General features: G+C 48.7%; 2 protein-coding genes across 2 annotated transcripts in view; one reads left to right on the top strand and one right to left on the bottom strand.

The window, feature by feature from the left end:
• The window catches only part of DHX37 (DEAH-box helicase 37), a 30,165-nt gene extending 22,428 nt beyond the window's left edge, over positions 1 to 7,737 (bottom strand). Inside the window, exons 1-3 of the mRNA XM_074355846.1 lie at positions 7,516 to 7,737; positions 3,876 to 4,045; positions 1,257 to 1,369 (exon numbers count right to left, since the gene is read on the bottom strand). Coding sequence (XP_074211947.1) covers positions 1,257 to 1,369; positions 3,876 to 4,045; positions 7,516 to 7,621 — 389 coding nt within the window. The 5' untranslated portion in view covers positions 7,622 to 7,737. The remainder of the gene's footprint in view (positions 1 to 1,256; positions 1,370 to 3,875; positions 4,046 to 7,515) is intronic.
• Positions 7,738 to 9,946: 2,209 nt separating this feature from the next.
• BRI3BP (BRI3 binding protein) overlaps positions 9,947 to 25,478 on the top strand; it is a 29,338-nt gene continuing 13,806 nt past the window's right edge. The window contains exons 1-2 of the mRNA XM_074356450.1: positions 9,947 to 10,755; positions 23,208 to 23,310. Of these exons, the coding sequence (XP_074212551.1) occupies positions 10,546 to 10,755; positions 23,208 to 23,310 (313 nt within the window). The 5' untranslated portion in view covers positions 9,947 to 10,545. The remainder of the gene's footprint in view (positions 10,756 to 23,207; positions 23,311 to 25,478) is intronic.

Raw genomic sequence — 25,478 nt, 5'->3', positions numbered from 1 at the left:
AACATCTCCCTCACTTCACTCAAACATACTTCTCGACCCTACAGTCCCAAACACCCCTCCCACCCCCCTCCACCCTCTCCTCCCTGCTTTCTTTTCTTAGTGCTTACCAGCCCTAGACAAATACGTATCTGTCTGATTACTGCCCACCTCCCCACCACTACAATGTAAGCTTCTTAAGGGAAGACATTTTATTTGTGTGCACTGCTCCATCCCTAGGGCCCAGAGGAGAGCCAGAGATGTGGTTTGCACTCAATAAGCAGCCGTTAAATGCACAACGAGGCTGACGGGCCAGCACTGGACATGAACAGAGCAGGCCAGGTGTAAAACAGCACTGAGGGGGGCTTGGGCCGAGGGGAGCACACGGGCTCCATCTACGGCCGGCTGCCCTGCGGGAATGTCAGCCGATGCAGCCAGATAATCCAACTGGTCAAGAACAGGTAGGAATCTCCATTTTAATGTGAGATCTCCTGATTCTTCAAGGTTGGCTGTATTGGGTTGAAGAGTATCTCCCCAAATTCACAGCCACCCAGTTAATCAGAGTGCAACCTTATTTGGAAATAGGGTCCTTGCAGATGTAACTGAGATAAGGTCACCCTGGATTAGGGCGCACCCTGAATCCAATGACTGGTGTCCTTATAAGAGAAAATAGAGTCCCAGACACAGAGAGGCGGCGGCCACGGAAGACACACAGAGACACGCAGGAGGGGCGCTGTGTGATGATGAGACAGAGACTGGAGCGATGTGTTTAAAATCCAAGGACTGCTGGCACCACCAGAAGCCGGGAGAGCAACGCGGAACAGACTCTCCAGCCTCCAGAAGGAACCGATCCTGCTGACACCTTGACTGGGTCCCCTTGTTTTAGGGCGCCCAGTTTGGGATGACTTACCGCAGCCCTGGGAGGCTCACACGTTGGAAAAAGATCCAAATGCCTTAATGACGCCGTATCAACCAAACAACACCTGCTAACGGGCTAATCCTTGACTGCCCGATGGCAATTTCTCACCTACTCATCCAGGAAAAGCGGGAAGGGCCTGTACTGCTGGACTCGTACCGCACGACAACCCCAGCGTCACTGGGGTCAGGAGCTCTGCTGGCCTGGGCACTGGAGGACGTTCAGTGGCATCTGAGGCCTCTACCCACACGCAGGTCACTGCCCGTGCAGCCTCTCGTGACCCCAGAAGACTCCACGACCTGTGAGGCCCCCCCAGGAACCCCGGCAGGAGGGACGGGCTTCAGGGAGGAGCTGGCCGACTCACTTTTTGGCGCGGTACATGCGGTCCCCGGTGCCCAGCTTGGACGTGGTGTAAAAGAGTCTCATCTCAGCTTCTGAGACCTGCACTTCACTCAATTTCTGTAGCATCTCTGCTCGCTGGGGAAGGAAACGAATGTGTTATGCATTCGGCATCACAACCTCTCTTCAGAAGGGAAGTGAGACTCTAAATAAAACTCCAGCATCACTAACACCTACAAGTCTTTTTTAACCGAAGGTCAAACTGCAATTGCGTGGCTTCATGGCATTCTTAACGCCAACAGACACTTGAGCTCGGGATGGCTTCTCAGCCTCTTACGGGGTCTGGGGCTGGATAAACAAGGCTCTCTTGGCACCGTGGGGCATCATAAGAGAAGGTTATCGACTATTCCGATGCCGATCCAGGGCAATGGAAGAAAGCAAGCAGGGCCCATCTGCATAATGCAAGACTCCCCAGCAGTTAGCACCAGGAAGGGACAGCTCTGCGTGACGGCGAGTGGTCCCCATGCCGCCTTGAGTAAGGCAGTGAGCTGGGGTGGGCCCAGCTGGTTTCTTCCCCCTGGGTGAACAATTCATGACTTTCTGTTTCGTTATTCTTACAATTACACAGACACTTCGTATGTGCTTTTATACGTATATATACATTTCATAATCAATAAAAGAAAAAACAAGGTTCAGATCAGCAAGAAAAGATACTAGCAGGCTTTAAATAGGACGCGGTCACGGGGAAATGAGTCTCCCCTGGATAAAGGGCCCTGGGGAGCAATAATCAGCGCTGCTAACAGGAGTTTCCCAGTGGACACAGCGGCCTGTGTGGGCACCTGGCCAGAAAGACTGGCAGGAGGGAGTTTCTGCAAGCCTCTAGATCGGGGTTTCTCAGCCTCCACACCACTGACATTTAGGGCCACGTGGCTTTTGTCGTTCTGCAGCATTCCAGGCCTCTGGCCCGCCAGATGCCAGCAGCACCCCCCAAATCGTCACAACCCCCAGTGTCTCCAGGCATGGTCACATGTCCCCGGGGTGGGGGGCAAAACTGTCCCAGGCGAGAGTCATTGCCCCAGACCCATTAATTACCAATTAAATTTATGGGAGATTCAGAGGGTGGAGGAGCATGCTTATACCACAGGGATAAAATTTTTTAAATCCAGACCATGGGAAAGTCTAAAAGACAAACAACCCAATCTCTTCAACAAATGCTAGGGGGAAAGACAAGAGGTGGGGGTGGGGAGCATCTGTGAAACAATTAGAAATTTGACCATTTACAGGATAGTTGGCGGTATTTTGAAAAAAATTTAGATGTGCTAATGGCACTGAGGTTATTTGAAACAGTCTTAATTGTATTTTTTTAAGTTAATTTTTTTTCTTTTATTTTATTATTTTAAGGGGGAAGGTAATTCGATTTCTTTTTCAAATGAGGGAACTGGGGATTGAACCCAGGACCTCGCGCTTGCTAAGCAAGGGCTTACCACTGAGCTACACTCTCCCCTGAAACAGTCCTTATTGCAGAGATGCAAACTCAGGGATAAAATGCTGCGGACATGGGTTGAATCGTGGTCTCCCCCCACCAAAGCTATGTCCATGTCCCAGAATGTGGTCTTATTCGGAAAAGGGGCTTTTTAAAGTTCTGAGTAATTAAGTTAAAGATCTCAAGGTGAGATCCTCGATTATCCAGGTGAGACCTAAATCCAAAGAGTGAATTTACAGGGGGATCCACTCCCCTGAGTGTCTACACACGGGAGCAAGCCACATGAAGACAGAGGCAGAGGTTGGAGGAATTCGGCCACAAGCCAAGGACCACCTGGAGCCACCAGAAGCTGGAAGAGGCCAGGTAGGGTCCTCCCCTAGAGCCTTCGGAGGGAGCACGGCCCTGCCCGCACCTTGATTTCAGACTTCTGGCCTCCAGACCGATGAGAGAACACATTTCCATTGTTTTAAGCCACTCAGTTTGTGGCTGTTTGTCCAGGCAGCCACAGAAACTAGTAGAGACTGATGCTGGCTGGACTCTGACCCTCGGGGTGGGAAAGTGACCAGCAGTGGAGGTGACCGAGGTGGATCGTGGGCCGACAACCGCTGGGGCTGGTGACAGGGACACGGGATTTCGTGATGCTACTGTCTCTACTACTGAATATGTTTGGATGTCTCATTACAAAATTTTCTCTTTAAAAAAATATTGAGCAAAAAAGGTTAAAATTCTCCAGAATAAAGTTAAAAAATATATAACACAAAATGATCGGGGGGGGGGGAAATAGTGAGCATGTTGATAGACTGACTCCGTTTAACACTTGGCCTCCACAAACCTGGACCCCTGACCCCGGCTGACAGACACCCAGGCAGTGTGCCCCCCACTCAAGGGTTTGAAGGTTCTGGAGCTGAGTGTCTATAAGGGGCGCTAGCCACATGTGGCTATTTGCATTTAAACTAATTAAAACTAAATCACATTAAAAATTCAATTCCTCGGCCAGGCTGGCCACATCTCAAGTGTTCAATAGCCACACGTAGCTGGTGACCACTGTACTGGACGCTGTAGACACAGCACATGTCCCTCATTCTGGAAAGTGCAATGGGACGGTCCTGCTACAGAGACCCCGGCCTGGAGGGCCGCGTGCAGACCCTGACTGGCGCGCACCTGGCTCTTCTTCTCCTTCTGGTCTACGATTCTCTGCAGCATCTTCCGCTGCTTCTTGGTCAGGGGCTTCTTCTCCTTCTTGGACAGGGGAGGGGCTCTGGTCTTCTTTTTCTTCTTCCCGGGCAGGACCAGCGCGTTACTTGCATCGACTCCTTTCAACGTGCCCTGATCTGAAAAGACACACTTGCCTGACCCACAGCCCTGGAGGCCAGAGTGCAGATGCCTGGGATTCTCAAGATTCAGCATTGATGCCATTTTTCCTCTGGGGAGGCCCTCCTGCCCTCCAGTGTGAGCCCCCGCACAAGAATGGGGGTGCAGGTCCATCAAGGGTGCCCCCACCTCTGACTCAATCCACCTGCCCAGCACCTGCCATGGGACAGCCTCCACGGTGGGCCTGGCACCTACATCCTAATGTTGGGGGAGAGGGATGGGGGTATCCGGCAAGGAGGTTCCAAGCTGCAACACGGCTTCGCTCTGAGCGGAGGCCTGCTTCCAGCGTGTCTGTGAGGTCAAAACTGTCGTTACAGTAATTCTACGACATTCTCTTACTAGGGGTGCAGTGGACTAAGTACTCAGCTTGTGTCATATCTATTTTTAAACGAAAGTATACAATCTAGACCAAAATCCAGCTCTCTTATTACTCAAACCTACTGCAACACCTTGGGGAGGAGGGGCCTTGGGAGCACCTACTTCTCTGCCAGACAGCCAGTGCTGTGGCTGCCACATGGGTGGCGTCTGCATTTTATTAACTGCTCAGGCTTTGTGTGTCTCATGACTTTACCAAGGGTAGGAAAAGCTGTGTGATCCTCATTAAGAAGAATGCGACAATGCGGGGAGGGTAGAGCTCAGTGGTAGAGCGCGTGCTTAGCAGGCATGAGGTCCTGGGTTCAATCCCCAGTACCTCCATTACAATAAATAAATAGAGACCTAATTACCTGCCCCCACAAAAAAAAGAATTAAAATAAAAAATTTTTAAAAAGGAGACAATTTTATGCAATCCAAGCCACCCATTCTGCAGTTCTCAAATAAACAATTAAAAGGGGAGTTGGGGGCGGGGGGCTGCGTACAGCAGCATTTTCCAGAGGCTCCAGATCGTGTAACATGCTGTTGCTCTGCCCACTACAGGAGCGTGTATTTGTATACGTTTGGGTTTCACAATTTCTCAGTTTTAATTTCTAATATGGCAAATATCAACACAACCCACACTAACAAAGGCACTTTGGGGCCCTCAATTTTTAAGAATGTAAAAGGGTCCTTGGTAGAAAAAATGTTCAGAACCACTGTGCTATAGAAAAAACAAAAGGCGGGGAGGGGGTATGTGCTAAAAATAAAAATAAGAAAGAGGGTGATGATATCAGACAGGTGGTTGGGGAAGGTGTTTTATAAGCTCCCTCCGGCCCTGAGGAAGGCAAGGATAAATGGAGATGTCTTGTTCTGGGGTGAGAAGCAACTCTCCCCAAATCTTTGGGTCTAAGAGACCTCAAGCCCCTCTGCTCTGATCATCCAACTGTCACCCAGGGGTCTTCTGCGTTCTTAGAGGTGCCCTCTCATGTCCTGAGCTGTCACCGCTATTACAACGGATGACACCCACCACAGGTCACGTCACATCTCCACAGCCTGCCTTTACTTTTCGAAGCAGTCTCATTTCCGTCACAGACACATTCTCCCCAAATGCCACCTCCACAACTCTCACAGCAGGTAGGATGGCTATTACTGCTGGACCCATTTGACAGCTGAGAAGACAGAGGCACGGAGATGTCAGGTGACCTGCTTCAACTCCCAGCCTATCCCTGCACCTTCTGAGGAGGGAATTCAGACTCCAGATTCCCACCCTGACAACCTTTCCCTCAGCCTCACTGCCTTTGGGTCCAACAAGAGTGTGGAAGTGGGGGCTGATGAGTGGGTTGAGGGAAGCCATCTTCTCCAGGGGTCCTGGCTCACTGGCTCGCCCTCCCTCCCTCCACCTCACACCTCCCTAACACCTAGATCGGCTTGGACCTCAGGGAACACATATAAGGATAGGTCCCATTTTGGAAATGTGTCACATTTCAGGGGCCTGCAAGACAAGTGAACCTGCTCAATCACTTCACCCCAACTCTCCCCTAAAACTGGCCCCGTCAAAGTCTTCGATGGCCTCCCAGTGTTACATCCAGTGGTCCTCTCCCTCCCTCCCTGACCCCCCAGCAACAACTGACACGGACGGTGGGTCCTCCTCGTGGGCCCTGGACAACCACACTCTCCCAGCGCTCTCCTCCCACCTCACAGGGCTGGACTCATTCCCCTGCACGAGCCAGCCCAGTCTTCGGGCTTTAAATAAATGCCATCTAGACGCAGATGATTCCAAACTGCTCTCTCCTTTGGACTTGCCTCTCTTGAGTGTCTGAGCCAGCAGCTGCCTGCCTGCCCTTCTACTTGGATATCTAACAGGCACCCAAACCACTCATATCCAAAACCAGGCTCTTGGTCTCCCCACAAGAATGCCCACCCCAGCCTCCTCCAGCCACTGGACCCCGTGCCTGGGAGTCATTCTTGAGATTTCCTTTGTTCTTGTCCACTCAGCCAGCAAACCCTGTCAGCTCCACCTTCAAAATACATGCTGAATCCAACCACCTCTCACCTCTACTGCTGCCTCCCTGGTCCAAGCATCAACTCCATCTCCCTGATTCTTTGCCCTCTACTGCTTTTCCTCAATACAGCAGCCAAAGCGATGCTGTCACAACATAAGTCCACACTGTGTCCCTCCTCCGCTCTAAACCCTGCAGGGTCATAGTCCTCACCAGGACCCAGGAGGCCCTACAGGATCCTGTCCTCATGTTAAATTTCATCTCCACTGAGCCATTCTGGCTGCCTTTAGGTCTTAAGAAAGGATTCAATGCTTTCTCAGTGGGGTCTTCCTGGCCCATCCTATGGAAGAACACTGCACCCACGCAAACACCTCTTCTGCTTCATTTCTTTAGTATTTATATCTGCACAACATTCTATATAGTTTGTGTTTATCTTTGCTTATCTCCTCCCAGAAGCATCTACTCTCTGCAGGGCAGGGATTTTTTCTTTAATCTCCTCCTCAGTTACTCTCCCAGAATAGTGCCCAGCACACAGTAGTCGTTCCTAATAAAAAGGAGTCTGAGCAGAAATGTCAAGCAGTCTGGAGCCAAGAAGACAGGTCTGGGCTGAAAAATACAAATTTAGGAGTCAAAACACTCCCCTTCCCAAGTAGCCAAATTAATATTAGTAGATAATTCCGATTTAGGGACTCTGACCACACCGCTGTGAGAACAGCCCTGGGCTTAAACTGGGGCCTCTGAGGGGACCTGTTAGGGAGGTTATAGTCAGAGCCATCAGAATGGATGGAATTACCTTATTTTCTTGCCCAAATTCCCCATGTTGCTATACTAGAACTGGACCCCACTGGAAAGAAACTCCAGGTATTGTTCCAAATTCAGTTAAAACGAAACAGTCACTAGTGTCCCCGCTCCTCTGGATCATCTGAGGTGGGGGGTGGTCTCTCTGGTCCCCCTCGCCAGAGTCGCAGAGGCAGGGCACTGATCGGGAGCCCTTCGTCCCGGAACAGCCCGCCCTGGCCCCGAGGCCGTGATTGGTCCATGCCCCGAAACCCACCCCCAGTCCCGGGACTCCTTACCTTCCAGTTCCACCCGCACGGGGGGCGGCTCGGGAGGGCCCTTCGAGGGGCCCGGGGCCGCCTGCTGGCGCCCCTTGATGTTGTACCTCCGACGCAGCTTTCCCATGGCGCCCCGACCTTACTCTGCACCGGCCGCCAGCACAAACAGAACACCCTGAAACCCAACCCACGTGGGCTCCCAGACCGCGGGTTCAGGCCGAAAAACTTCCGGGCTGCGCTCTCGCGAGAGCTGGGATTAACTTAGCGCCCGAGGGGCGGGGCTGGAGGTGGGACCACGCTGAAAAGCGGGGCCGGGCTGTGGCGGGGGCGGGGCCAAGTTAGAAAAGGGGCGGGGCCTGAGGTCCCCTCAGAGTCCTCAGTTTAAGCCCAGGGCTGTTCTCACAGCGATGTGGTCACAGCCCCTAAATCGGAATTATCTACTAGTATTAATTTGTCTACTTGGGAATGGGAGTGTTTCGTCACCTTTAAAAATATAACCCTAGGTGGGGGAGTGGAGTATAACTCAGTGGTAGAGCTCATGCTTAGCATGCAGGAGGTCCTGGGTTCAATCCTCAGTACTTCCATTAAAAAAAAATAACCTTGCCCCAGTACAATCTTCTTTCCTCTCTTTCTTGCTTATCTGCATTTTCTGATATTCCTACAAGTAACATTAGTTGTATAGCAAAGAGGCACTAAATATTTCCATTACAGTGACAAACAGGAAAACCAAAAGAAGAAGGCATCTATTAGACAACTTTGAATTCTCATTACCACTTCGCATTGTCTGTAGCACATTCGGAAATAATATATTTTCTGAATCCTGTTACTAGCCTGGGAATAGAACGTTTATATTATGTCTCCTTTTTTCTGTTAAAAGCAGAAAACTCATTAAGGGCAAACATTTAAATTAAATCACAAAAAAGTGAAGGCACTAGGAGTTATCTTAGAATTTTAGAAAAGATGAAGTTATTTTTAAAAGTTCCTTAAAGTTACCTCCCCAGGAAAAACATTTGAATAACCTAGAAAAAGATCTGGCAGCAGAGTAGGTAAGTAATAAATAGTTGTTGACTGTAAGAATGAATAAATGAATGAAGATGTGATTGAATTTGGATAAGCTCCCCCTTTCCCCTGAAAACCAAACCCAAAAACAACCCCCACAAACACTCAGGTGGCCCATCAGAGGATTCAAATAGTATACATATGAACATGTTTTAATTTGTAAAGATTTGGGGGGAAAATTATAATAAGCATATCAAGCCTGTGTTTTCCTGGGTTTTATTGCTTACGATGATAGTGAGCCACTGTTTCTTCTTTATTTATTCAAGTAAACAAAAAGTGTGTTCATCTTAAAATTATTAGGTAGGTAATAGTACATTCTATATTTTATTCTAAAATATTATATACCAAGGGATTATCTCCAGAAAATATAAAGAACATTCTGTAAAGCAAAAAGAAAAAGACAAAAACACAACAACATGGATTTCAAATATAATGTTGAAAAAAAGCCAATCACAAAAGATCACACTTTGTGATCCCATTTACATAAAGTTCAAAAACAGGCAAAAGGAATCCCCTAAATCTTGGAGGGGACATGGAGAACCGGAGAGGACAAAGGGAGCCTTTTTTGCAAAGCTGGTAACAATCCTTTTCTCAACCCAAGGTGCTAGTTGCCTTGGGTGTTGTTTAAATTCATAGAGAGGCACCTTATGATTTGTGTATTTTTCTGTTTGGTTGCTGTACTTCTATTTAAAATTTTACTTAAAAAAAAAGAAGATAAAATATAGGGCCAGCGAATGTATGAAAAACTCACCAAGACTCCAGAAAAATGTAAGTTTAAAAATAAGATACAATTTTTCACTTTTGGGGTTGGCAAAAATTAAGTTTTATTTTCCTGTTTATCTCTAAGAATGTCTGATTAGACATGGTTTGTTTGACTTAAAATGTAAGCAAGGCCCTTGCCTGGCATTTGGTGATTATGGTTCTTAAATTTTTTAAAACCAATGAAACTCCCTGCTTTCATTTTTTATGTCAATTACTTATTGAAGAAACTAGGTCGTTTGTCCTGTAAAATGCCCCACATTCTGGCTTTGGCTGATCGCTTCTGCCGCTACCAACTTTTCCCTCCATCCCCCCTATTTCCTGTAAACTATTGGTTACATGTGAACCACATCAAGTTAGGGCTCAGTGTTCTGGCAAGAATCCACCATAGGTGGCGCTCGTACTTCCTGCCACTAAGACTGGCGGTTCCAGGTCAGGACCACTTGGCCATTTTTGAGTTTCCCACCAACCTGCCACCTTTTGGTCTTAGTCTCTTGATGATCATCACCTGGAGGCATCATTTCATTAAGGAGTGCAAAGTGATTTTCTAATTTCTGATTCTCTAATCTCTCAATCCCTCCTCACTTACTGGCAGGACTTTCCTAAAGAGAACTTTCCGTCCTCAACAGTTTTATGACATTCAAATACAGTTCTTTCACGAAGGGAAGGAAGGAGGCTTGATGCTTTTTCTTGACTTAAACATTGTAGAATGAGCGAAGACGCTGTTGCCCATGCCATCGGCAACGGTGGTCAATTACTGGGTCCCATCATAAATTCGGCGACAAATAAAATACATATAGTTAATGTTTTCCAACCAATTGCAGTCATTGTCCCTGTTGAGGCTGTTACAACTTTACAAGCTTGGGGTACGTTTTATAGGAAAGTTAAAAATAAAAATTATTTGAAAAGAAGAAAAGGTTAAAGCCCCACCAGGTCAAGGGAGGGCTTCTAGGGGGTGGAGGCAGAGAGAGAAGTAGGTTCAGAGCCGCCCCCCGCGCCCAGGCCAGGTCGCCGGCGGGTCCCAAGTACGGGGGCGGGGCGAGGCGTGGGCAGGGCCGTCGCGCCTTTGCGCGCTGGGCGGGGCAGGTGGCGCGGCGGCGGCGGCGGCGGCGGCGCGGGTGGAGGTGCGGTGCGCGGTCCCCGAGCGCGCCAACGCGGTCCTCGCCGGAGCCGCGGCGTCCCTCCGTGTGGTCCTTACCCCTGTCGCCGATCGCGCATCCGGCCGGCCCCAGGATGGGCGCGCGCGCCTCGGGCGGGCCCCGGGCCCGGGCTGGGCTCCTGCTGCTGCTGCTGCTGCTGCTGCTTGGGCTGCTGGCCCCGGGCGCGCAGGGGGCGCGGGGCCGCGGCGGCACGGAGAAGAACAGCTACCGCCGCACGGTCAACACCTTCTCGCAGAGCGTCAGCAGCCTGTTCGGCGAGGACAACGTGCGCGCCGCTCAGAAGGTGGGCGCCGGGCCCGCGCCCGCGGTCACCTTGCCCCGGCCGCCGCGCACCTGGCGCCAGGGGCCCGCCTGGGCCGTGCGCGGCCTCCGAGGCTGCGGGACGGACCTGGCCCGGAAAGCGGGGGTGGGGGTGGGGGCCGCCGGGCTGGGGGTCGGGAGGGACCCGGCTGCGCCCCGGGGCCGGCCGCTTGTGGCCCTCCGGCCAGCGTCCGGTCTCGCGGCCCGTTCCAGCGCAGAGCCGGGGCGCAGGGCCTTGGGGTGCCCACTGTTCCACGCGGCACTTCTCCTTGGACCTTACCCCCTGGGCGGCGCGGCCCGGGCCTCCCTTGGGCTGAGCTGACGCCTGCCGCGCCTCTCATTCATTCATTCATTCATTCAACACGTTTGAATGAGCGCCTACTGTGAGCCAGGCACCGTGGCTGCTGCCCAGGGGGCGCTCTGCCCGCTGGCGCCCTCGCCCTCCCCACGCTGCAGCGCTCTCCCGAGCAACCCTGAATTTCCTCGAGCCTCGCACCCGACCCACTTCCTCCGAGCACCTTAGGCCCTCCTTCTTCTGCTTTGAAGATATTTGGGCTTTTTTTTTTTTTTTTAAAGAAAGGGAGTAATGCATTCCGCTCCGTTGCTTTGGCAACCTGGCACAGTAAACCTGAGCACCTACTGTGTGCCGGGCTTTTAGCGTTTTGTTTACTTTGAAGCTGTTTGGGAGCCCCCAACCCCCGGGGATAGTGTTCAGCTCTCCGCAGGAGCGCGGGGACTTCCCGCTCCGCCCTCTAGCAGGGTGAGATGGGAGCCACTCGGGGTCAAAGTCCACCGAGAAAGGGGAAGTGAGTGGGGGACAGTTACAATTGCGAATACGGTTCCTCGACTACAGCCCTTGCGGTTCCTTTGCTCTGCCAGCCCTCGGGCTTTGGAGTGGAGAGAAGTTTGGGTTGAAGTTCCAGCTCTTAGTGGCCAGCTTTGGGCAAGTGGCTTCACTTTTTTTGAGCCTCAGTTTCTTTATTCGTTAAATGGGGATAAAAATAATATCCTCTTCATTATGAGGTTGTAATTGTGAACTGTTGGTACCTTCCTAGCCCAGAGTAGTGGCTGAATCAGTGCCCACTACTGTTATATAGCCAAGGTGCGAATCCGCATTGCTTAGCTCTGCTGGATTGGCTTTCAGAGTGTTAAAAAAGTTTTCTGGTGCTTGAGATGGAGGGAAAAAAAGGAACTTTAAAACTCAAGCCAAGGAGAGGGTATAGCTCAAGTGGCAGAGCGCATGCTTAGCATGCATGGGGTCCTGGGTTCAATCCCCAGTACCTCCTCTAAGCATAAGTAAATAAAGCTGATTACCTCCCCTTCAAAGAAAAAAAAAAAAACAAATCAGATTGGCTGGATATTCTAATTGGGTGAAATGAAAGGTGGGTTAATTTGTTAGGAAGACTGTAACTTCTAACCACCCTCCGCTGTCGGGGGTGCGGATGCCGCCTGTAGTGGTTGTTGGTTTTGGGGGGAGATGTCCCTTTGTAGGAGTCTGCAGAGGGAGAAAGCATGATGGGGCGCCTGAGTGCAGAAAGGTTGCATCCAATCTGCCTGAGCCTAAAGGGTGAATCTGCTCTTCCCGCCTGCCGTGTACCTGAGCTGTTTGAAGGCAGGAATTGTTTGTTTTACAGCAAAAAGAAGCCTGACTTTTTTGTGCGAGGGAAGCACAAGCAGCCCGTGTCTCAGCTGACGGTCCTGTCTGAGAATCCTGAGGTCCGCAGCCGGGAAATACAAAATAGATTATTTAAGGGTTTATATATGAATTCTCGCAAAGAATCAGAGAATCTTGGGGTCAGAACTCTTTCTGGGATAAACCAAAGTTCGTGCCTTTCATAGAGATGATGGTAATACTAAATTTTTATTTGCTTAAAATGTGCCAAGTTTTTAATTGTTTTCATTGGCTTTGTTCAGCAGTTCATGAATCGGGCAGCACCTCACCTAGCGAATAGGGACACTCCCTGTGCTAAGTGCTTTTTTAGATAGAGTAACGTGTTTAATCCTTAGAACAACCATATGAGGTAGGTACTGTTAATGTTTCTGTTTTACAGGTAGGGAAACTGAGGCACAGAGTGGTGAAGGACTGACTTCAGGTCAGACTGGGTGGCACAGCCAGGATTTGAACCCAGATAGAGTAGGCCTGGAGTGCACACTGGTACCCTCCCCCGTCTCCCAGCATCAGACCCCTTCCTGGTTCCCCAAATCAGTGTGGCATCTAGAAGGAGGCCGACCTGACAGTTCCTGCCGAGTGCAGCCCAGACCAAGCGTAGCAAAGACCGGCCTGGCCTGGGGGAGATTGTCTTGTTCCTTTAATCGTAATTAGAGGAAAACTGGGGCTGCTGGTGGCAACTGTGGTTTTCAGCGAGCCAGACCTGCTTAGTGGGTTGTGAAGTTTGAGGGCATTTAAAGAAACACTCCATGTTCTAATCCTGGACTTGTCTAAAATAAGTCCATGGCCTTCTTGTGGTCTGGAGCATGGGCCTTGCTCTCCAACAGACATGGGTTCTAATCCCAGCTCTGCTTCTCACTAGCTCTATGACCTTGGTCCAGTCGCTTGATCTCTGTGTCTCATTTGTGCGAAGGAGGTTGGAGGGTTGAATGTAATTAGTCAGGTTGCACAATACCAGACACTGAATAAGTGTTTAGTAGACAGTAGTTATATAAGAAAGGTTCATCTGGTAGGAGAGTGCTATACTCAATCATTCATTTAAAAATTATTAAGAGTAGGGAGGGTATAGCTCAGTGGTAGAGTGTGTGGTTAGTATGCACGGGGTCCTGGGTTCCATCCCCAGTTCCTCTATTAAAAAATAAATAAATCACCTCTCTCCCAAAATAAATAAATAAACAAGTAAATAAACCTAATTATTCCCCCCAAATTTTTTAAAAATTAAATAAAATAAAAATTATTAAGCAACTTTTATACAAATGTTCATGGCAGCCCTTTTCACAAGAGCCAAAAAGCAGAAACAATCCGATATTTATCAGCTAATGAAAGGAGAAACAAAATGTGATCTAGCCTTACACTGGAATATTATTCAGCCATGAAAAAGAATGAAGTACTGGTACATGTACTGATGTACTGATACTACAACATGGATGAACCTTGGGGGAAAAAAAGAAAGACACAAAGGCCACATATTATGTGACTCCATTTGTATGAAATATCCAGAAGATGCAAATCCATGGAGACAGAAAGTAGGGTAGTGGTTGCTAAGGGGACGAAGTGTGGGAAGTGACTGCTAAATTGATAGGGAGTTTTGTTTTGGGGTGATGAAAATGTTCTGAACTAGTTGGAGGTGATGGTTACACCACTTTGCAAATGTACTCACTGCCACTGAATTGTACACTTTAAAATGATTAAAATGGTCAATTTTATGTGAATTTAACGTAAGTTTTTAAATATATTGAACACCTACTAGATGGAGCACACATCAGACAAAATGCCCCCATCTGGAGGAGCTTTCATGGGACTGGCAATCAATAAGTCAAAAATAAGTAAGATTATTTCAGAGAGATAAATGCCATTAAAGAATTAAAACAAGATGATGTCATAATAATGGTGGCAGATCTTTGTTTAAGCTTAGTATGTGTCTGGCACTGTTCTAAGAGACAGGTTCTGTTATTATCATATATATCATCTGTTATTACAGGTGAGGAAAGGGAGGCATAGAAAGGTTGAATCTCTCACCCACAGTTCAGCTCATCAGTGGTAGAGAGCTTGGACCACCCTAGGACCTCCTCAGAATTGGAAATAACTGGAAGAGAGTGGCCACAGAAGTGAGCTGAATAGAAGGAGCCAGACAGACAGAGCTTCCCAGGCAGAGGGAACGGCATGAGCAAAGGCCCTGCGGTAGGAACAGGTTTGGTGCATGAAAGGGCCAGAGGAGATAGTGCATGGATTCAGCAGAGTGAGCAAGAGAGAGAGAGGCAGACAGTTGTATCAGGCAGGACCTAGGGTTTAATAGACTTGATGATGCAAGAAAGACATTGCAGAACCAAGAGAAAGGGGTGTAGGTGTGTTGCCAGGAGGAGTTGGGCAGAGAAATGGAGGGAGGGGCATGAGTCAGGTCTGGAAAGATGGGTTGGCAGGAAAGGAAAGGACTGGCACAAGGTTGGGGCAAGATTCCCAAGTGGGTGCACTGAAGTCTGGATCCTGGGAAGCACCGGGAAAAAAATAAAGCTGGGCCAGTGCGGTGGGAACATCTGAATGCAAAGCTGAGAGCTGGTGGTTTTTCCTGGCTCCTTTGTTCTCATTTTAGTTTAGTTTTTTTTTTTTAAAGAAACTTAACATTTATAGGTCTTTAAAAAAAATAAGGCCATAGTTGCAAGGAATGCCTTTTTAAATAGCTCAAAAAACAACAATAAATCTGCAGCCCACTTGTGACCGATCTCTTATTCTCCTTCCCAGAAGCAGCAGGACATTCTGAGCATACGTCTGCATACACACGTACAAATCCTGCCCCCTTGTTGGTTTTGTTTGTTTGTACATGTTGTTCGCACTTTTTTTTTAATTGATAAATTTTGGAGATCAAATCCTATCAGTACATAAAGCTTTGCTTCCTTCTTTCTGGAGGGTTGCAAAGTAGAAATTAGTGTAATTTAGTGTAAGGCTGTAACGTGATTTAACCGACTCCTGAAGGTCAATGTTTTGTTAGTTTCCCGTCTTTTGCCGCTTCAATCCTGGCTGCAGTAAAGGTCTTTCTACATAGATTTTTTTTGGTGTGCACATAGACAAGTTCATCTGTACGTTGTTAGGAATTGCTGAGCCAAAGCATCTTTAAATTCTAATTGAATTATTATTAAAAATTTTTTTTTAATTTTGTGGGGAGGTAATTAGGTTTTTTTTTTTAATAGAGGGACTGAGGATTGAACCCAGAACCTCATGCATGCTAAGCACACACTCTACCACTGAGCTGCACCCTCCCCCAATTGAAATATTATTGGTGCACTTTTCTGCATAAGTACACAGTGTAATGAACTGTCACACAGCAAGCACGTCCATGTGACCAGTGTGTAGATGCAGAAATGGATTGTTTCGATCCCCTGCCCCAAGGTAACCACTTTCCTGACTCTGACAACACAGTTTTGTCTGCTGGGTCCTTTATGCACCATTCCCGTTCCACAGACATTTTTAGTGCCAAGCGATATTACTGAATGGTTTTCCAGTTATAGCAGTTTCCACTCCCATCATACGTGAAGGCTGGTTCCCAAACCCTCTCCAGTGAAGTGTTTTGGTTTTACTATGTTGTTGTGAGATAGACGGTCTTTCCCCTTATCCAGAATCCATCGGCATCTTCTCTGAGAACGGCTTTTTGTTTCCCTTTTCCATTTTTCTATTGAGCTATTTTTTTTTCTTTGAAGAGGCTTGCCTTTTTTTCTCTTTGTAAGAAAATATTTTGAGCAAAATAACTTTGACACTTTGCAGTCTTTTTTCTCCCCACCAACATTTTAATAGCTTTATTGAGGTGTAATTGACATTACCTTTCAATAGACTGCACATATTCAGAGGGACAAAAAGGTGCACGTTGCTAAATTTTGACATTTGTAGGCACCTGTGAATACATCACCATAATCAAAATAATGTTTCCTCTAACTTTTTATTTTGAAAAGCTGAAAGAATAGAATGAGGAACAGCTAGAAACTCCTCACCTAGGTTCACTATGGTTCCCCCTCAAACTTCTTTTTCTGTACAAATACACATACACATCGTGTGTGTGTGTTTTTCTTCTGAACTGTTTGAAAGTAAATTGCAGACATCATGACCCTTTCTCCTACAGAATCATAATACCGTTGCCCCCCCCACCCTGAAACCTAAATTTTGTTCAATAATACTTTGTAATATACAGTATATATTCACTTTTCCTTTCTAGCTTTAAAAAAAAATCCATCAGCCAACCAACAATTGCTCATTGCAACCAGACAAGCCGCACCATGGGACAATTCAAAAAGACAGTCATCGACAGATGAATGGATAAAGAAGATGTGGTACACACACACACACACACACACACACACACGCAGAGAGAGAGAGCGGGAGGGAGGGAGAGAGAGAGAGGGAGAGAGAGAGAGAGAGAGAGAGAGAGAGAGAGAGAGAGAGAGAGAGAGAGAAATACTACTCAGCCGTAAAAAGGAGTATCAGATTCCCTAGTCTGTCAAATCCCCTTCACGCATTTGAGGGGTGTGGGGAACTTTTGTGACTGTGTATTTTTTTTGTTTTTTCTAACAACTTTATTGCGCAGTAAGTGGAATCTCACAGTATGTGGTCTTTTGCTTCTGGCTTCTTTTACTCAGCATCATGTTTTCAAGGTTCATTTGTTTTGTAACCTGTGTCAGTGTTTCATTCCTTCATACCAATTTTTATTTATGCATTTATCAGTTGATGGTCATTTGGGTTGTTTCCACTTTTTGGCTACTATGAATAATGCTGCTGTGAAAAGCTCATGCACAAGTTTTTGTGTGGCTGTGTGTTTTCTGTTTTTTGGAGGATGTATCTAGGAGTGGAATTGCTGGGTCACATGGCAACTGTCACATTTTAAGGGACTTCCGTCACTCCCACCAGCAGTGTATCACGATTCCAGCTCCTCCGCATCCCCTCCAGCACGTGTTCTCGTCTGCCCCCCCTCCCTTGGATATATTTAATTTAATTTATTTCTTTTACTTGAGGTAGAGTTGATTTACAATGTTAGCTTCAGGTATATAGCACAGTGATTCAGTTTTTAAAGGTTATACTGCGTTTCTAGTTTATCAGTTTCTACAACATTGGCTATGTTCCCTGTGCTGGGTAATATATCCTTGTAGTTTATTTATTATGTGCGTGGTGGTTTGTATGTCTTCGTCTCCAACCCCTATCTTGCCCTCTCCCCACTGGTAACTACTAGTTTGTTCTCTGTATCTGTGAGTCTGTTTCTGTTTTGTTATAGTCATTCTTTTCTTTTATTTTTTGATTCTGCTTATAAGTATAACATACAGTATTTGTCTTTCTCTGTCTGACTTATTTCACTAACCATAATGCCCTCCAGGTCCATCCGTGTTGTTGCAAATGGCACTTTTTCATTCCTTTTTATGGCTGAGTAGTATTCCTCTGTGTGTGTGTGTACCACATCTTCTTTATCCATTCATCTGTTGATGATTGTCTTTTTAAATTGTCCCACGGCGGGACTTGTCTGGTTGTTTCCTTGGGGTCAGACTGAGGGCACGTGGTCCAGTGAGACCTCTACATGAGGGTCTTGTGTCCTGGCCGGGGCAGCACCTCAGGGCACGTGGTGTCTGCTTGTCCCATTACTCTGAGCTCCGACTGTGGCTGGTGGACCTTCCGTCCTGGATGTGCCCTTTCCCCTCTGTAATTCATTCGTGATCTGCGTGCATGTTCCAGCGCTTCTCAGTTCATGTAACCTTTGTCTTCCATTGCGTTCCTCAGATACCTGCGCAACGTCTGAAAGTCTGCAGGAATGCTGGCCTCTCTCTGTCTTGTTCATCAAGGCATGTTTGCCATATGGCCTGATTTCCTGGGAGCCAGGCTGCCTGTGCCTGAGGGTGACAGGGGTGAGGAGAGATTAGGACACACACAGGACGCCCTCCAGATGTGTGTGTCCAGGCCTCACAGCTGTAGGAGGAGGGACGATGAAACCCTGAGCTGCAGGAATCAGGGCTTCTCTCAGGCCCTGGCCACAGGCCTCCTGGGGTGGTTCACCTGAATCTTCCTCGTTTTAACTTTTCCTCCTGAAAATTGTCCAACAGACACAAAGGGAGAAAGAATCATATAATGAATCCCCCTACCCACCACCCACTGCTTCCGTTGATCAACTTTCCACCATTCTTGTTACATCTCTCCACACAACCCAAAAAAATCCTTTAAGCCTGGAACTGCAGTTTAAAGCTAATCGAAGACATATTAGTTCCCTTTTGAATACTTCAGTCTGTATCTTTAATAGGTGCGCATTGTGCAAAGATCATAACCACAATACCATCGTCCCAGCTCATGACAATGCTTTAATAACCAGCGCAAATCCATTTTCCGATTTCCCTGACTGACGCAGTTGCTTCGTTTGAATTGGGATCCAAGCACACTCTCCACTTGCATTTAACCGATATGTCTTGTAAGTCTCTCTTTTTCAATATGTTTCCTTTTTTTGGAGCAGTTTGAGATTTACAAAAAAACTGAGAAGAGTTCCCATACGCCCCATACCCTGTTTCCCCTATTAGTATTACTGTTTCCTCAGATTGACTGTCTTATTCATTTTTTTCATTTTCATATTTTTTTCATTATAGGTTATTACAAAATATTGAATAGAGTTCCCTGTGCTCTACAGAAGACACTTGTTGTTTATCTATTTTATACATAGTAATTAGTACCTGCAGATCTCGAACTCCCAATTTATCCCTTCCCACCCCCTTCCTCTGCTGGTAACCTTAAGTTTTTCTATGTCTGTGGATCTGTTTCTGTTTTGTAAATAAGTTCATTTGTGGTGTTTTGTTTTGTTTTTTTTCAGATTCCACAAGTAGGTGACGTCATATGGTACTTTTCTTTCTCTTTCCCCTATTGTGAATGTCTTCCATTTGTTACGTTCATGGACCACTGTTGATAGGTCGTTATTAGCTAATGTCCATCCTCTGTGTAGGTGTCCTTGGTTTTAACCTAGTGTCCTTTTTCTGTCCTAGGGCCGCGTCTAGGACACCACGTCACATTCAGTCCTCGTGTCTCTTTAGGCCCCTCTCGGCAGTGACAGTTTTCTCAGACCGTCCTTGGTTTTGGTGACCTGGACACTTGTCAGGACCCCTGATCAGGGATGTCGTAGGATGGTCTGCAGTTGGAATTTGATGTTTTTCTCACGGTTAGACTGATGCTGTGGGTTGTGGGAGGGAGAGCACAGAGGCCCAGGGCCATTTTCATCCTGTGATCAAGGCATGTAGTGTCAAACACGATTTAAGTGCCTTTTTGTTTTAACCATCCGCCTCCCTCCCCTGCTATGTTTTTTGCTTCAATACCGGTTTGGTGGAGAAGCCCGGTAGCCAGCCCTGCAGCAGTGTCCACGCTTGCATTTGCTGGGTGCGCCCTTGTGGTGGTGGGGCCCCTCATTCCCCTGCCCTCGGATCCCATGAAAGGGAGTAAGTTCCAGGGGCCTGATCTGAGTCCCATTAGGTTTTGGTTTTGTTTGTTTAATTTTATTTATTATTAAAAATTGTGGTGGAGGGGTATAGCTCAGTGGTAGAGTGCATGCTTAGCATGCATGAGGTCATGGGTTCCATCTCCAGTACCTCCAGTTAAACTTTAAAAAATAATAAATAAACCTAATTACCTCTCCCCCAAAAAAAAACAAAACAAAAAAATTTTCTTATTCAAGTATAGTTGATGTACAATATTACATACATTTCAAGTGTGTAACAGTGATTTACAATTTTTAAAGGTTATACTCAGCTTATAGTTATTCTAAAATAGTGGCTGTATTTTATAGGGTGTGTGCTGAAGGTTCAGATTCTCACCGGTTTTCTGGGAACTGCTTCAGGCTCTGGGCTTCGCTGAGCCCCCAGTGTCAGCCCACAGGGCTGCCATGGGGAAGCACCACAGAAATGTGTTGTCTGGAAGTTCTGGGGGCTGGAAACCTGAGATCAAGGTGTTGGTTGGCAGGGCTGGTTCCTCCTGAGGCTCGCGGACGGCTGTCCCCTCTCTGTGTCCTCGGGTGGTGTCCCCTCTGTGCGTGTCTCTGTCCTAAGCTCTTCCTGTGGGGACACCAGTCCTTTTGGATCAGAGCCCCCCATACGGACCTCAGTTCCCCTTCATTACCTCTTTAAAGGCCCCCGCCTCCAAGTCCAGTCCTACTCTAGGGTGCCAGGGGTTGGGACTTAGATGAGTCTTGGAGGAACACAGTTCAGCCCAAGGCACCTCCTCTGGGCTCCTGTGTCTTCACACTGAGCAAGAAGCCAAGGAGCCAGAGCGATCGGTGCCAGCCCTGCAGGGCAGAGAGCAGGCGCTCCCACTGTACCATCCAAAAGCCCTGCAGTGGGCTTGTCCCTGCGCCGCCCTCCTGCCCCCGCCGGTTCTCAGGGCAGGCCTGTCCTTGCCTGGGTTTCTGAGCACCTGCTCCAAGATGCATGTTACCTGGGAAGGCAATGGCTCCGTTTGGAGAGAGGGCCGGGCTGCCACCCAGCCATCCTTGTATGTGACACAGCTGTAGCTCCCACGTACCGAGGTCTTTACAGGTTCTCGTGTCTGGTCCTCTCTTAGTCCCATTTTACAGCTGAGAAAACTGAGGCACAGAGAGGTTCAGCAGTGGAAGCAGCACTGTCTCTTCCTCGCAAAGTAACTGCTTCCTCACACCCTTTCTAGGGGAGCTGGTGCCCCTTGAAAGGCCCGATACCTTTTCCTCCCCAAAGCCTCAGTGCGGAGCTCTTTGCTTGTTCCTTAACTGGAACATATTGTAAAAAACTGGCCATCCCCAATGTGTACAGATCGTAGGTACTTTAAAGAAGCGTGTCGGGAGAAACCAAATGCGGTGTGTCCCTGGAAGGGAATGCTACTTGGCACGAGATTCGTGCTGCCATACAGGTAGACCTTGACAGTGTTATTGTGAGTGGAAGAAGCCAGGCACAAAAGGTCACAGGCTGCCTGATTCCACGTGTGTGGAAAGTCCAGGAAAGGCAAAGCCATGGCGACGCAAAGAAGATTAGTGGTTGCCTAGGCTGGAGGGGAGGAGGGGATGGAAGGTGACTGCTAATGGGGGCAAGACTTCTTTGGGGGGCAATAGAAATGTCCTAAAATTAGATTATGGTGAATTTCTATAAAAAGAAAACCAAAACACTGAATTGTGCGTTCTAAAGAAGTGAACTTGAGGGTATGTAAATGTTATGTCAATAAAGGTCTTTAACAAAAAAAGAGGGCACATTCTCCCAAATCCCCCCACCAAAGAGAGGGGCACCCTTCTGGCATTCTTACATGATATATATATATTTTTTTATGTCAACCCTTCCATTAGTTTTTAACCCTTCCAGTTTTTAAGCAGCAGCTTTACTGATGTGCAATTCACATACCATACAGTTCGTCCATTTAAAGTGTGTAACTTATGGTTTTCACTTATATTCACAGCGTTATGTAACTGTCACCACAGTCAACACTGAAGCATTTTCATCACATCAGAGAGAGGTCCTTTAGCTGTCCCCTCTCTCCCTAACCCCTGGCAACCACTCAGTTACTTTCTTGTCTCTATGGATTTGCCTGTTCTGGATATTTCATTGAAATGGAATCACAATGCATGGCCTTTTGCGGCTGGCTGCTTTTCCTTAGCGTAAAGCTTCCAAGGTCCCTCCAACGGTGAAGCAGTGTCAGCGCTTCATTCCTTTTTGTGGCTAAATAATATCCCGTCGTCCGGCCGTACCAGGTTTATCTGTGGATCAGCTCATGGCCACGTGGCCTCTAAATATATGAATCCTTCCAGTGCCTGCGGCTAGGACACATCGGGGTCAGTGCTTCTGTTGGAATGTGGGGTGTCAGTGGGCATTGTGAACCTCGGGGGCACCAAAGCATCTCACGTCAATATCCCTTTCAATGCTCCCAATAACCAGATGAGATGGAAACTGATTAACTCCCTTTGCGAGCTGGAGCCCGGGTACCTATTGCAGATATAATATGCCCATGGCCACCCAACAAATCTGCCTTTGAACCCAGGCAGTTAAACTCCCAGGCCTGCATGCTCGGCCAAGCCACAGCGCTAGCACGGAGGTTACTGGCATCCCTTGCTCTCCGGGCCGTTGATTCAACCCTGCTCCTCCCCTCCCCTCGCATCCCTCCAACCAGGGTATCTGATTTAAAACGCTTCAAGGGGGGGGGGGTGTAGCTCAAGTGGCAGAGCACATGCTTAGCATGCAGGAGGTCCTGGGTTCAGTCCCCAGTACCTCCATTAAAAAAATGGGTAAGTAAAACCTAATTACCTGCCCACCCCCAAAACAAACAAAAATAAGGTGAAATGAGGTTGCACCTGATATCCATACTACTCCAGCCCAGTGGGTCTCTGGAATCCCACGGAGAGCCCCGGGTCCTTAAAGCCGGGTTGGATGTGGGTCTCTGACCCGGAGATGCTGACACGACTCAAGTTCTCACCCTTCCTAGCTGCTCCCACGTGGCAGCGCCCAGCCTCCAGGTGCAATAGGTTGGTTGCAGAAACTCCCACCTTTTAAAAATGAGAAAGCAGGTGAGACCTTCCCCAAGGGAGCATTAGTGGAGCAGGAAGTGGACGCTCCCGCAAAAGCATCCCTCCAACAGTGGGAAAGACGTTTGACCAGATTCGCTGGGTTCTCGTGCCCTGACAGTTAGTCCCGAGCTCCCGTCAATGCCCTGGGCCCCTTGGCCCCTCCTGGGGTGATGGTGCTCTTGGTCATCCCCTGGCTGTTTTCTCATCTGAGGACAAACCTGGCCAGACTAGGAGCATCCTCTTGTTCCCGCAGGTCCTGAGCCGGCTGACTGAGAGGTTCGTGCTGGGAGTGGACATGTTTGTGGAGACCCTGTGGAAAGTCTGGGCCGAGCTTTTGGATGTCCTTGGACTTGACGGTAGGTGGGCCGAGGTAGGGGTGGGTGGGGAGTTCCTTTAAGGCACTGTTTTCTTCTGGTGGTTCTCAAACTGTGGAAGCGGTACCCGGGGAGGGGTGGCGCAGAAGCCTGGGCAGGCAGTGAAGATAGGAGCGAGCATTTTCATTGTCACGGTTGCACGGGTCAGTAGCCAAGGTTCCCAGATGCTGTTTAGGATAAGGTGCGAGTGGGCTGAGCCGACCTGACTGCCCCCAGGCGAGCTGCGGGGGACGGGGGGGGGGGGTGGAGGTCTCTGGGTGTTTGGGGTCCCTACCGAACTACTCCAGTTACTTGGGCAGAAAGGGGTGTGATACGGAGAATGGGATGCTCCCAGAATCACCTGGAGGGCCGAAGGAGCAATGTGTGACCCCCAGCGGGGTGCTGCTCCGGTCCAGGAATCGGGAGGCAGCTGCTGGTACCAGTTCAAGCACAGCCCTGGTCCAGGCTGCGGCCTCTCTCCAGGAACGTGTGTGTGCAGCAGGCGGGGTCAGGGTCTCCGAGACCACCCCCAGGTTCAGGGACTCTGTGGGAGGACTCCCAGGACCCAGCACGTGGTGGTACTCATGGTTGTGACTTTTTACAGGGAAGGACACACCAGAGCCAGAAAAGGGAAAGGCGGGTGGGGTGAAGCCTGGGGGAACCAGGCACCAGCTTCCAGAGCCCTCTCCCAGGGGAGTCACACAGCACACGCTGAATCCCACGGTGACGCGTTGTGACAACACGTGAAGTGTCCTCTGCCAGGGACGCCCAGTGGAGACAGTGCCCAGTGTGTTTACTGGGGGCTGGTTACACAGGCGCCCTCTGCCTGGCACCTTCCAAGTTCCCAACTTCCCGAAGGAAAGCAGGTGTCCACAGAAGCCACACTGCTGGTACAAACCGTGCAGGCGCAGCGAGCCCCTCTTCTCGGGGAACAGAGGGAGCCCTCCCTGCAATGTGGTGTCTCCCACACCACCAAGCAATGGACTCAGTTCTCCAGGACTGATGAGGTGTCCCTCAGACTTAGTTCTGACCCTGTCTGCCTGGAGGTAGCATCCGGTCCCGCAGGTCAAGGACTCAGTACCATAGGCTGCTCCTACTTCAGACGCCACTCGTGAGTCCAGGTTGCCGCCTGTGCTTCTGACAGGTCCCCACGACCTCCTCCTTGGCTTCAGTTAATTTGCTAGAGCCCCTTGCAGAACTCAGGAAACCCACGTACTCACTAGATTACCAGTTTCTTATGAAATGATACAAGTCAGGACCAGCCAGTTGGAGGAGGTGCCTGGGGCAAGGTCTGTGGGTGGGGACTCGGAGCTCCCCCGTTCTGAGTTCCACTGACTCATTGGCCATTGGTGATTGATTCAGCCTTCAGTGCCTCTCCCTCCCCAGATCTCAGGGGTGTCGGCTGAAATCCCATGATTGGTTCCCCTAGCAACCAGCCCACATCCTTAGAAGTGGTCCAAAGTCACCTGATCGACAAACAGACGTGGGTGAAAGGGACAGTGAATTAAGACACCTTTATTGCTCTCATCACTTAGGAAATTCCACAGGTTTTCAGAGTCTGTGCCAGAAACGGGGATAAAGATCAAATGTGTATTTCTTACTCCGCATCATAATCTCACCCTCCAGAAATCCGAGTTCCCAGACTCCAGCCAAGGGCCTGCTGGGTGAACTTCCCTGCAGAGCTCCTAACTGGGTTACCTCCCTTGTCCCCTGGGGTCCCTTCTCCACAAATCAGCCAGAGATTTTGTTGTTGTTACTACTTTTACAGTAGTGATTTAAAACAAAACAAAAAAGTCAGGTCAAGTCACTCTCCTTAAAACTGCCCAGTGACTTCCTGATGCCCTTGGAATTGACAAGGTCCACACCAAGGATGCTGTGAGCGCCAAGGATCTGCCCGGCCTCCATCCTGTTCTTGGACACCCTGGGCCCTTGACGCCTTCCAGTCCCTCTAGCGTGTTCCCTGGCATGATCCTCCCAGTCCTTTTCCTGCTCTGGTTTCTCCCCTTCTTGGGTGTCTGGTACATGACACCTCCTCCGAGGGGCCCATCCTGACTACACCGTGTAAGGCATCTCATCCTCGGTTCTCACACCCCTGTGTCTTGTCAGCTGTAACGTCTCGTGTGTGTGTGTGTGTGTGTGTGTGTGTGTGTGTTTATTCCCCCTCTCCCTTC

Source organism: Camelus bactrianus, chromosome 32 (genome assembly GCF_048773025.1).
Source record: "Camelus bactrianus isolate YW-2024 breed Bactrian camel chromosome 32, ASM4877302v1, whole genome shotgun sequence".
In the NCBI taxonomy this organism is placed as follows: Eukaryota; Metazoa; Chordata; class Mammalia; order Artiodactyla; family Camelidae; genus Camelus; species Camelus bactrianus.
This window is presented reverse-complemented; position numbering and strand designations above follow the sequence as displayed.